Source organism: Pleurodeles waltl, chromosome 6, assembly GCF_031143425.1.
Source record: "Pleurodeles waltl isolate 20211129_DDA chromosome 6, aPleWal1.hap1.20221129, whole genome shotgun sequence".
Classification (NCBI taxonomy): Eukaryota; Metazoa; Chordata; class Amphibia; order Caudata; family Salamandridae; genus Pleurodeles; species Pleurodeles waltl.
Genome location: NC_090445.1, coordinates 1,609,421,372 through 1,609,434,214, shown reverse-complemented (window position 1 = coordinate 1,609,434,214; position 12,843 = coordinate 1,609,421,372). Strand labels below are relative to the sequence as shown.

The window sequence follows — 12,843 nt, the reverse complement described above, 5'->3', positions numbered from 1 at the left end:
TGAACGAAATTACCACTGTTGTTTAAACAAAATAAGGGAGAATTAGCTTTTCATCTGTCTTCCTTCTGAACTTTGTACCCTAGAAATAATTCAACTTCATTAGCTAAAACAAAGGGCGTACCATGGTCTATCTGCTTTTAATGGTATGCTGGAGTTTGGTAAGGGAAAGCTTAAATCTATCTACAATTGACCCACAGCCAGGTTTACAAGTGGCTTACATTAAACTGTGCAGTGTATTTTCACACTACTGAGTCAATATTTCACTACATATAGTTCACATGTATTCCACCTACTTGACACCACAAGATATCTTTCATAATATGTACTTCACCTTGCGTCTCTATATCCCTGCTCAGCGTCCTACCACAAAACTGAGGCAAACCAAAAAGAGAAGAACAAACTTTCCTATCCTTCAAAGACTTCTCCATCAACAACCTAATACTTGAACTCATCAATCGCCTGCCAACTCCATGTCTGATGCCAACATCCTTCTAAATAACTTCAGCTTTTTTTATAACTATGTCAGCATCCATTCTCCAACTAAATGCATGCAAGTACAGGTCTACCCTTCAGCACAATTTTACTTTAAAGACCTCACTGACCATAAACGCTCAATTTGCAGGCAGGAAAGAAAATGGAAGAAAGTAAGAACTCCCAATGATCTCATGATTATAAAGTCCCTCCACACAACATGCAGACAGCTTATCCAGTCAGCCAAAGTAAAGTATTGTACAACCACTATCAATGAAACCGTTAACAGAAGCAGAATGTTCTTCAAGACAATCAAGCACTGCATCAACCTCTTTCTGACCCTTCGATTCCACACCTTAAATGCCATCAACCTTGACTTTGGTGAAAAAATACAGAAGCTTCAACATCACTCCGACAACACCAAGAGTGCTTCTCATCTAACACCCATTCCTTCTTGCAAAATCCCTCAGTGGTCAATCTTCAAACCCCTAACTCTTGCAGATCTCCCTGAAATGCTCAACTCACCCAATGCCACTCCCTGAAGATGATGTCTTAATGTTGTCCTTCATTAAGTCTCTGCGGGAAAGCTCTCCCACCCATTCTCACCATTTTTAATGCCTCTCTCACCGTATGCTCTTTTCAGAAGCTCTCGATACAAGCCAGATTCTCCCACTCCCAAAGGAACCTACACTAGATGTTGATGACCTCGTCAAGTCCTGTCCCATCACACCGACCCTTGATTGGCAGCATCATTAAAAATGCAGCTTACACTCAACTCCAAGATCACATCAGTGCTAACCATCTCCTGCATGACTACCATTCTGGCTTCAGATCGTCCAGCAGCACAGGGCCACTCTCTTGTACCTCCTACATGACACCCTCTTGACCCCCAGATGCAGATGATCTCTTCTTTCTGATGCCGCTCAACACAACCAAACAACTCACCCTCATCCACTTTGTGGAGTCTCAAATGGGATTCACTGGCAACGTACTTCAATGGTTCTCCTTCTTTCCAACCAAATCCAGTTAATTCATGGGCATCTCCAGGTCTCAAAAGATCCCTAAAACCTGTAGAGTTCCCCAAGATTCTATACAGTCCCATATCGTCTTCAACCTTTACATGAAGCAGGTTCCAGGTCTGCTCACAGGAAACAGCATTAAAATCCACCAAAATACTGATGATACACAATTTCAATTCAAAAGTAGCTTACACTCCAGACATCCACTGTCTCAAACACTGCCTGCACCTCATGAAGACCTGGATGTCCAGCACCTCCGTGAAGCTTAATCGCACCAAGACAGAATTCATGTTATTTGTCCGGAACAGCAATCAAGAGACAGTACAAACCTTGCTCTCTTACATGAACTGTGACAGCTTTGAAGCTGAATTTTTACTGGATGCCAAGCCACGTAGATACACCCTGGACACCAATGTCACCCTCAATGAACACTTTGCAAAAAAAACAAGTAGGGCCTTCTGAAGGAGTTTCTTCAAAAAAGTGACTTCAGAATTGGTGTTCGAGCCCTCGTACTCTCACCTGGATGGTAATGCCCTCCTCCATTGCTTTCTAGGCTTCACACAGGCCCCTTTAGGGCATTCCACACCCTTTGCCATGTCTTATTATCCCATTCCCACTCCACATCCCGATGGACCTTCAATTGCTCTCTTTACTAGGCCACACGATCTACAAAACGAGCTGCCTCATTTACAAAGCCATCATAACCAGCATCTCTGCTTAACATATAGAAAAGTTTTGTCTTTTCTTAATCTGGCTGGGAGAGGAACTTCTAAAAGTCTACTCACTGGTGACGAGATGGAAAAGGGCCTGGGAGAGGTGAAAAGTTTAAGTTTTGTTAGCATTGTTTGTTTACTTTTGGTGAGTGACTATTCACGTATGCTGCCACATTGTGCAAATGCAACCAACCTCTGTACAACAGGAATTTATACCTATATACGGAGCAGTGGATCAATGCATTTTCTTTGTATATTCTGTACAGATTTTCTTAATTACCATAAATGCCAACAAAGACCAACTTTTAAAAAATCTAACAGCCAAGCTCACCATCTCTGGAGGCTCTCAGCACACCTGCAGACAGGAGACCATCAGGCTGTAAACTGAGAAGTGTAATAAATGCAAAAACAAGGCAGAAGGCAATTTCTGTCTATGCACCTGGATATGAAAACAACATCCCCAAAGCTGCTCCAGTTTAGGAAAGGATTGGAGACGCCCTTCTTTAAGGAACACAACCTATCAATGAGGTTACAGTCTGCTTCCTGAACCCAGCTACCTCTCCTGTGACTCGTTGACTGTATGCTGGCCTTTGACCCTGTACAGGAACTGCTGCCTTTTGCCTAGGTTTGTGCAAGACAAATGCCACATACATAAGAAGGAGGAAGAAATCATGATCTAGAAATATGGTGCGGAGGCATTGATGGTGTGTGTGGTCATGTATTAAAACCCATCCTCCAATAATTAACAAAGAATGACAGCCAGACGCTCTGGCATTAGCTGCCAGTCTTTTGGCTTTGTCAATGCTTGTTTTGCCATCGTTTTTATAAACCTTTAATGGTGGGGAAGGAGTCAGACCCTCACTGATCTAAAAAAAAACATTGGGCAGAAGCGCTTTTTTAACCTCAAAAAGCACACATCGCTGTAGCAGTCCCTGCCACTTGAGGAAACCACTTTGAGTGTGGATGTCCTCCTTGCGAAAGAGCAGAATGCCATCACTCACAGTGAAATTAGCCAATGGCTGAAGTGTGCTGATCCAATGACCAAAGCTGTATGCTGTAGCGTGTGAGGAAAATACACATCACACCTTAAAAGAGAGTGACTGAAGAGGGCTGGCTGAAATCACCATCAGTAAGCATATGAGGCATACCATTTTAGTAAAGTTAAAAAGGTTTTGCTTTGACTAGACCTACAAATGAATATTTCAAATCATCTCGGTTTTCAGCCTTATGTATCTGTTTGGTCATGGACCTCTTTGCCTCACAATGTTCTTATGAGATATTGTGTTGGATATTTTATAATATATATAGTATGGGTAAAGGAATGTCTCTTCTTATGTACCTAGCATCTCGAATAACCATTTAATTGCCTGGACTTGTGGCAAAGGTGGTAAGGCAGATGATGTGCTCAACACTGCAACTGTGGCGCCACTCGTATTCATCAACCACAAGAAACTCTTCTAGACATCCCAGCTCATGAATATGTTCTAAGGACGTCTGGAGCAATAGACCAGGACAGATCTCATCACTTATTGATCCTTCTGAGTCCCCTGGGAGCCAGGCCGTAGTGTCACCGACACTTTAATCAATATTTACTATTTACTTGCGGCATCTATCTTTATGTCAAATCCTCGCATGCCATATGCAGTGTGTTTGCCACCGGACCCAGCCATCCGGTGGACCCCGTTCCACCCTACTTCCTTTGACAAGGTGCTTAATTTGTAAACAAACAAAAAAACTGGCCGGTGCCCAAAGCTCTTCTTGAAACAGGCAGCTGCTGCAACTTAATGTGGGAGCACCGAATACTAAAGCAGTGTAATCCTAAAGCCATTTCTGTCCTCTTTAATCTATTTACAGTCACGCCCTGCCCCATCAGCTCATTCTTGCAGCTTTCTGCTTTCTCCCTTTGTGACACCTTTCCGTCCCATATGTGTCTTTTGCTTGTAGTAAATGCCTGATGCAAAGAATAAGTGCCTGCCCCCAAAAATAAGTGTCAGTGCCCCCCACCGGCAACCACAGATAGTGCAGGTTAAATTGTGTGTTATTGTTTCAGTCAATACCTACAATCCTTGTAATATTCCAAATTCGAAATAAACTACAGCTGTTAGTGTAATGGTTCTGTTGTTGTCATTATCAGAATCCCATGTGAAGGTTAAACAGCCTTTCTGTTTTTAAGTTCACTTATTATCTCCCGCATTGTGTCTGTGTACTGGCCTCTATGATACATGGATCCACACCAAACAAACTGGAGATGCCAAAACACGGGTACCATCCCTCTGGGTAATACCTGAATTTAGTAGTAAAAGTACATTTTACTACTGAATTTAGTAGTAAAAGTCGAGTTTAAAAGTAAACAGCTAGCCCCAGTTAACCTAGAACTGAAGGCTGATCAGCCCACACACTTAACTTTCAAGCTGCCAGCAGTAGACCAGACACAGAGTATTATGAATTTGAAAGATCACAATAAAAATGTGTTAACAAACCCTAAACTATACTGTAAAAACATTTTAAAATCCAGAGGTCAAAACACGTGTTGGCTATTACTATAAATACATTTGGGTAGATGTCCTACTAAAAATAAAAGGGAAAGAAAGATGAATTGTATTACTTATAGACACGATGGCCATTTTGACTTGGCCAACACAAAGCCTGGAACTATTTTTGAAGATTGGTGTGCAACTAAGAGCCCAGTACCATCTATCTAGTGTTGGCTTTGGGGCATGAGCCGTCCTCTTAGTGAACACTGTAGCCTGCAGTGATGAGAGACGCTCAATGGGTGTTAGATGGGTAGAAGTTCATTATGGAAGGCTGTGGACAAACTGGAGCACATGCTTGGGGCAGGAGGAAGAAACAATGAATCTGCTCTTTAATAAGGATCCTCGACCTTGAACAGGTGCCTCGACGTCTGTTTTGCTTGTGCGCGAACTGACTCTAACAGTCCCTCAACTCATCCTCATATCACGATTCCTGCTCATTGTCAGCAAGGCACCTTTGGATCCTGCAAGAGGCATTTGCAAACTTTATTATATCTACCCCTAAAATTGTTCGAATTGAGACCATTAATTTTAAATGCATCCTCTCTCAGATACCACCAACACAGAAGAGGCAATGGTCAGACAGCCTGGTGATGAGTACTTACTTGGGATTCCAGATACCAGCTTCAGTGGGCGGAGTACTCGGACTGCCCTCAGGGTCCGAAGGTCAAAGTCAGCTCCAGCGGTGGCCAGGATTCTAGAAGAAAATAAGAAGAAATTATTAAAATGGGTCACTCTCCATATTAAATATTGATATGAGGAGTAGCTGTAGGCAATTGCTGCACCTGCATTATTATACAGTACTTCACAAGCAAAAGCACCCAATATTCATATAAAATTGACCTACTATTCTCAGGTGCATGTCATCGGTGGTGCTTACAAAAACTCAATAAACCTTACGAACCTTACAAACGGCCTAAAACATTATATAGAACTGGACAATTGACATGAATATCTGAGAGTTTAAAAGTTTTAAGAGAATCAGATTTTCACTTTAGGGCTCTTACTACAAGATCTGATCTGGTTTCCGAAAGTTTGGGACTGTGAGAGTGCAAGCTGATCAGTTTGGACATTTGCCCATGACTTCATAGATCCCAGGATTGGTGGCTCTCCAGCATCCCTTGACACCTGTCTAGCCCCATGCGCCCAAGTATAATCCACCGGCCCCACTCTCCCCACAGCCAGTGCTGAACCAGGCAGGGCTTTCAGTGGACTTTGTCTTGTGAGGAGGGTCTTAGCCCTTCCCACCCAGAGCTGGAGAGTGCCACCCTTATCTACCCCCAACAGAACAGACCCAGGGCATCAGCTGGTCCCCTTCTCACTGAAGCAGAGGAGTATCAGCCCCTCCCTAGGCCCATCCCTCTACACCCAGAGCCAGAAAGAAACAGTATTAGCTACCTTGAGCAGAGCAGAGTGAGGGGTGTCACTCTGTTACCCTTCTTACTAGAGCAAGGGAGTATTAGGCCTCCCCTGGGCACCCTCGGAAATACCCTTCCCTCCCAACCTAGAGATGGGGAGAAGAAGCTTTACTTAGCGTGATCAGAGGAGAGTATGAAGTGTCATTATGTTACTCTCCTTACTAGAGAAGGGGAGTATCAGCCCTCCCCTGGACAACCCCCCCCCCCAACCCCCAGCATACATTTCTCTGCCCACCCAAAGGAGGAGAGAATAACTCTCACTTACCCTGATCAAAGGAGAGTATGGGGTGTCACTCTGTTAGTCTTCTTACTAGAGCACGGACTTCAGCGCTCCCCTGGGCACCCTCGGAAATACCCTTCACACCCCACCTAGAGGTGGGGAGAAGGAGCCTTACCTACCCTGAGCAGCAGAGAGTTGGGGTGTATGTTACTCTTTTCACTGGAGTAGGGAATATCTGCCCTCTCCCCTTATTGAGCAGGAGAACATCTACCTGTTACTTCAAGAGCAGGAGGGTATCTGCCCTCTTCTTCCTGGAGCAGGAGAGCATTCACCCTGCCCATGAAGGAGCTGGAAGGTTCCGTTCTCTCTTCTGAAGACAGAGAGCATCTTCCCCCGATTTCATACAGCACGAGAGTATCTGCTCTCGTCTTCCTGGAGCAGGTGAGTATCTGCCCTCTTCTTTTAGAGGCTGGGGAATATCTGCCCTTTTCTTCCTGGTACAGGAGAGCACCCATCCTCTCTTTTGTGGAGCAGGAGAGAATATCTGTCCTCTTCTTCCTACAGCAGGAGAGTATCTGCCTTTTTCTTCCTGGAGAAGTCAAGTATCTGCCCTCTTCTTGCTGGAGCAGGAGAGTATCTGCCCTCTTCTTTCCAGAAAAGGATAGTATCTGCCCTCTTCTTACTTCACTGGATAGCATCTGACCTCTTCCTCCTGGAACATTAAAGCACCCACCCTCCACTTTATGGAGCTGGAGAGCATCTGTCCTTCCCTTCCTTGTGCTTAGGTGTATCTGTCCTTTCTTTCCTTATGCTTGGGTGTACCTGTCAGCCCCTTCCTTAAGCTTGGATCTTAATACTGCAGAAGGGACTTCTGTCACATTTGTGACTGAGTAACCTCCTCCTCCAAACTCTAAATAAGGCCCTATATCGTCTCCCCTTTCTTATGAAGGAGGATATATACCTTTCCCTTTCTTGAGCATCTGTTCTCCCCTCCCTTAAACAAGGGAGCATTACCCCGCTTTCATTTCCTACAGAATGAGTGTCCTCCCTCACCCACATGGAGCAAGAGTGTATCTTTCCTCCCCTTTCTTATGCTGGAGAGAATCTTTTCTAACCGTTCTTATATTGGAGCGTATCTGTGTTTCGTTTGCTTGTGCCGAAGAGTGTTTGCCCTTTCTTCTTTTTTTTTAAGTTTGAAAGGAGCTTTATTTGAATAATATCAACAAGAGGCATACTAGACATATCCAAAGAATTATGCAATAATTTGAACAAAAACAAGGCAATATTTTATAGTGCAGCAAAGAATGATAACAAAATATGCACTATATCGCCATAAGCAAATAATAAAAATATGCAATATAGTATCTTAAAGATTTAGGGCCACATGTAGGTAGCTTTTTGCACCTCGGAAACAGCGAATCTGTCTGTTTGCGATGTGCAAAAAGCACATCGCGATGCACAAACCCCGTTTTGCGATTCGGTAACCTGATTACCAAATCGCGAAACGGGTGTGTGACTCGCAATTAGAAAGGTGTGTTTCCTTCCTAATTGCGACTCGCAGTGCAATTTAGGATTGTTTTGTGACCGCGAATGCGGTCGCAAAACAATCACAGTTAGTACCCATTTTAAATGGGTGCTAACCCGTTCGCAAAAGGGAAGGGGTCCCCATGGGTCCTCTTCCTCGTTGTGAATGTCACTGAAAAAAAAAATTCAGAGCAGGCAGTGGTCCTATGGACCACTGCCTGCTCTGAAAAAATGAAACAAACATTTTTCATTTTTTGTTTTTGTAATGCATCTCGTTTTCCTTTTAGGAAAACGGGCTGCATTACAAAAAAAAAAAACTGCTTTACTGAAAAGCATTCACAGGCACGGTGGTCTGCTGTCACCATCCCTGTGAGGGCCGCCATTCTCAAGGGGGTCGCAAATTGCGACTTACCTCATGAATATTCATGAGGCATGCATTTGCGACCCCCTTGCGAATCGCTAACAGTGTCATGGACACTGCTGTGCATAAGGTTTTGCGACTCGCAAATTGCGAGTCGCTCTGACTCGCAATTTGCGAGTCGCAAAACCAGACGTATGTACATTGGCTCTTAATGATTTACATTTTTGTGTTTTATAGGAAGGGAAAAGAAAAGAAAAGTAAAGAAAGAAGCTAGCAAGAAGAATAAAGAAGGAAATTAGATTTTAAAAAATCAATAAAATCATACAATCTTACTTAGATCTGGTTATTACCAGGGTTGTGAAATAATGAATGTGAATATACAGTGTTAGAATAATGAATAGAATAAAAGAGTAATTCATGGAGCCTGGAATGTGATAATTCTATCTTGTATCCAAACGGAGGTACAGTTCAAATATGAGATGAGCGGTGACTAAAAGAATCTTTCATAATGAGTTGTTGCGTGGAGGCGGCATACGCTCTATCAATTCTGTGATGATGACAAAGTAAGTTCCACTATCTGGTAAAAGTAACCATAGTAGCATCCTTCCAGCTGGATGTAATTGTTTGAAAAGCGATGGCGATAAATAAGTCCACAAATGGACCCAATTTACGATTGTCAATGCGTATGTGAGAGGAGCTTCCCAAAAAAATAACTTGAGTTTCAAAAGGAAAAGTAATAGACACATTTTTTGAAATTATATTCCACACCTTCAGCCAGAAATCTTGAATAGATGGGCAGTGAAAAAACATATGCATATATGTGCCAGGTAATGTTTTACAGGTCCACATGTATTCTGTATGTTTGGATTGTAAGGTCCAGCATGTATTCTGTTTGTTTGGATTGTATTTGTGAAGAGAAGTTGGGGTTAAAAACAACATATTGTAGAAATAGTATACAATGTGCATACTGCTTGCAGAGAAAGAAGTCTGGTGGATTTTGTACCAAATTAAGTTCCAGGTTGTAATGAAAATGAGCACTGTAGCTCCGATTCCCACCATAACTCAATTTTAGATTTGGGGCAAGTGGGAGGCGTGAGTTGAAGATGCTTGTATATATAAGATGCTTTACCAGGTAGGGAAAGGTTAAGCTGTGCAGATAGTAGATTAGGAGTGGGAGAGTGTGTCTGTGCAAGAGTGGATATGTGCTGTATAATTACATCTTTCAGATGTTCATCTTTAAGAATGGAATCAGCAGAGAGACCATATTTACTTTGAAGTTAAGATGAGGAGTGGAGGACTGAGCCCCGTAGTAACTGTTTAACTTGAATAATATTTGTAGCCAGCCAATCTGTCAAAAAAATTGCACGACTGGACAAATTAATGTTTTTATTATACCAGATGGAAGAGTCTAGAAATGCAATGGTGCCAGCAATCGAGTAAAGATGAATGCTTAATAATAGGAAAAGAGAAAGACCTTGGGGTGTGATAGATGAGCCATATAGGGAAAGGAAAGAGGTGAAATTATTGAGTCTTCCAGTTTATGCCACACAGTGGAGAGAGTATTCATAACCCCGGCCAAATGAGGCAAAGTTTGTTTCAATACAAATGAGGAGTGATATTGCTGGAAATTAGGAAATGTATCCCTCCCAGCTCCTTAGGTTTGTATATTGAGATCAATGAGATCAATGAGATACGTGCTTTCTGTCCATTCCATAAGAATTTACCAAGCAATTAATTAAGGGGTTTAAAGAACTTCAGAAGGAGGCTCACTGGCAGCATTGAAAGATATAAATTTATGACAGGTAGCACTATTATTTTGATTGAGCCCTAATCTGTCCCACAAGGACAAACACAAAGGAGAAAACTTCTCTGACATATGAAGGACTCTATGTTAAGCGTCAGCCAAGTAAATCCGAATGGTGTCTGTTATGGAGGTGGAATATTTGATCCCTAGACATTTGGTATAATTAGAATTTAACTTCAGTTCCATGCCCTTTCTTCTTTATGCTCGAAGGTTTCTGAATTCCTTATCTTAAGGTGCAGAGTATCTGTCCTCCACTTCTTGTTCTCCTTTTTAAGGAGAGTGGATTTGCCCTCCCCTTCAAAGACCAAGGCATGGTCCTGCTACATGAATGAGGCAGCCAAGAGTTACACCTCTCAACTTCTAGAAGCATCAGTCCTCCTATCTCTGAAAATGGGGGTATAAACCCTTCTTCTCACCCGGCACTCAGTTTTAGACCAGCCATTTCATTATGTACTGTTGAGATGGCGTGGCCAGAAGATGCAGTGACAGGAGGAGCAATGACCATAAAATGCCATAACCAGGCGATGCCACAACCAAAAGATGCTATAATATGGAGATGCCATACCCAGAAGCTGCCCTGGTGGAGAAATTTCACAACCAAGAGATGCCACAATCAAGACACGCATGACCAGGAGATGTGACAACAAGGACCTCTCACGACCAGAAGATGCCTTACCCAGGATACAACTTAACCAGAAGATGCCTCACCAGAAGGTGTCATGAACAGGAGGTGGTACAACCAGGAGGTGCCAAAACCAGGAACAATCATTACCAGGGGACACCACAACCAGGAGACGCCACAAACAAGAGAGCTGCTATATCTATGTAAGTCCATGACAACGAGAGTCCCTACCCAGAAGAGCCTAAGATACCACGCCGTAGCATCACAATGTAAATGAGAAAGTGGGTAGTAGAGATGAATCTGTGCTGAAATTAAAGATTCCACTTACAACTGAGGATTATATATGGCTGCTGGATCCCTAGAGTGAAGATGTCCAGTGTGGCCTAGAAAAGCAGATCGCTCATGTCTAATCTAGCATATCACTGCAGTAGTCACTGGCTACTGGGAAGGATGGAAAAGACAGTGGCATAGCTGAAGACCAAAGCCATGCCTGGATACCTACCACACTCTTCCTCCTACTTATAAACCCCAGGCAGAAGGTGGTCAAGGGAACCTCTGGAAAACTATTCATGTTTGAACAAAAAGTCTACAGATCAACTCTTTGCTTCCTAAAGCCATAAGACAGCCAGCTAAGGAAAGATAAAGTTCCCTTTAAAACCAGCAGACCGCAGACAGCCCCTGAGAGGGAAGGAGGGCAGAGAAGCTCTCTCTGCTATTACCTTCTGTGTCATTATGAGCAATTTCCATGAATTTTTGATAGGGTTGTTTCAGAGGCAGAGCTAATGGAAATCAATGGGACGCAAAGGCTAGCCTGGACTGGGCTGGTACTATTACTGGGCGGGAGGGATCCATTGTTTTGTCATGGCTCAGGTCAGGGTCTTGTTAGAACCTCGAGCCCCTAACAAGCCAAGTTTCACATGGCTTCTGTTTGCTTCCCTCTACCCAGGATGTGGAGCTACAGTCAAAGCTACCAACTGTGGAACTGGGGAAACAAGTATGAGTCTTGGCATGGGCTCAACATTCTGTGATTCTGGGCAAATCACTTAAGTGCCCTGTTCCTTTAAATAATGCATGTGACCTTGTGTACTGTAACTGGTGCTTATGTAGAGAGCTCCAATACCTTCAATTTGAGTTTGCGCTACATTTTAAAAAATGCACTAAGAGGTAAAAACAAAGCCCTAACATAAGGAAAGACAAATAGATACCCATTTACTGGCTGATTTATTCACGGTGAAACCAGATAACCTGGATAAATCTCAGCTGCCCCACCTGTGTGACATTAGGCAAATATTTTATTTCACCAAAACTCTTAATTCTTCATTGAAGCGTCTGAAAGCACTTTCAAATTTGTGAGTTCAAATTGCCAGTTGTACAAAATTATCCCTTTTAATAAGTACTTTTCCGTGCAATGCCACAATGTGCCCTATTAATGTCAAAGTTTCCATTTGTTAAAGAAAAACACTTGTTTAAAACTTTTGAATAGACTTTATAATATTTATGTGATGTTCGTTGTATGTTTTACATAGCAAGTATTTTCAGGACTCAACTTGTGCATGGGCTCTAGCTTGGTTCTCTCGGTTAATTTGTAGGCTTGCCCTCCTCAATACCTAGCGCACAGAAAGAATCGGTTGCTTCTTATTGCAGCTCTTAGAGGCACCAGCCTCTCTAGTTACTGAGAAGTGATACATCACAGGTTGCTGAACCTGACGAATCCCAGTATTTACCAACAGCTGAATAGTGACAAGATTACTTCCCAACAACTGGTTGTTGGTGTGGAGGAGGAAGATGTTGGAGAAAGTCTAATTCTAGACTTATAGAACAAATCTACTGAAAGTAACTAAATACCTGCTCGGATAATGAACCGCCTCCATATTATTTACTGCTTCTTAAGAGAAAAAATGTCCTGGAGATTGGCAGCTCCTGACTCGAAGAAGGAATTGGTTTAATTTACCTCGGGAAGCATAGAAGGAGTTGTATATATGTTACTAAATCCTGTGTAGAGGCTCATTGGATTACAGATTCCTGACTACTATCAAAGACTCGGAGTCAATTACAGACTACTCATATTTGGTAAGAGAAGGAATCAAATATAAACTACTGATTGCTGACTCAGAGAATTAACTGGTTATTCTTTATTGACTCCTGACTAACAGAAGAAAT

At 42.7% G+C, this 12,843-nt stretch overlaps 1 protein-coding gene across 1 annotated transcript in view; it reads right to left on the bottom strand.

Annotated features, from left to right (window-relative positions):
• CACNA1B (calcium voltage-gated channel subunit alpha1 B) overlaps nucleotides 1–12,843 on the bottom strand; it is an 856,833-nt gene that overhangs the window by 496,876 nt on the left and 347,114 nt on the right. The window contains exon 4 of the mRNA XM_069241492.1: nucleotides 5,340–5,431. Within this exon, the coding sequence (XP_069097593.1) occupies nucleotides 5,340–5,431 (92 nt within the window). The remainder of the gene's footprint in view (nucleotides 1–5,339; nucleotides 5,432–12,843) is intronic.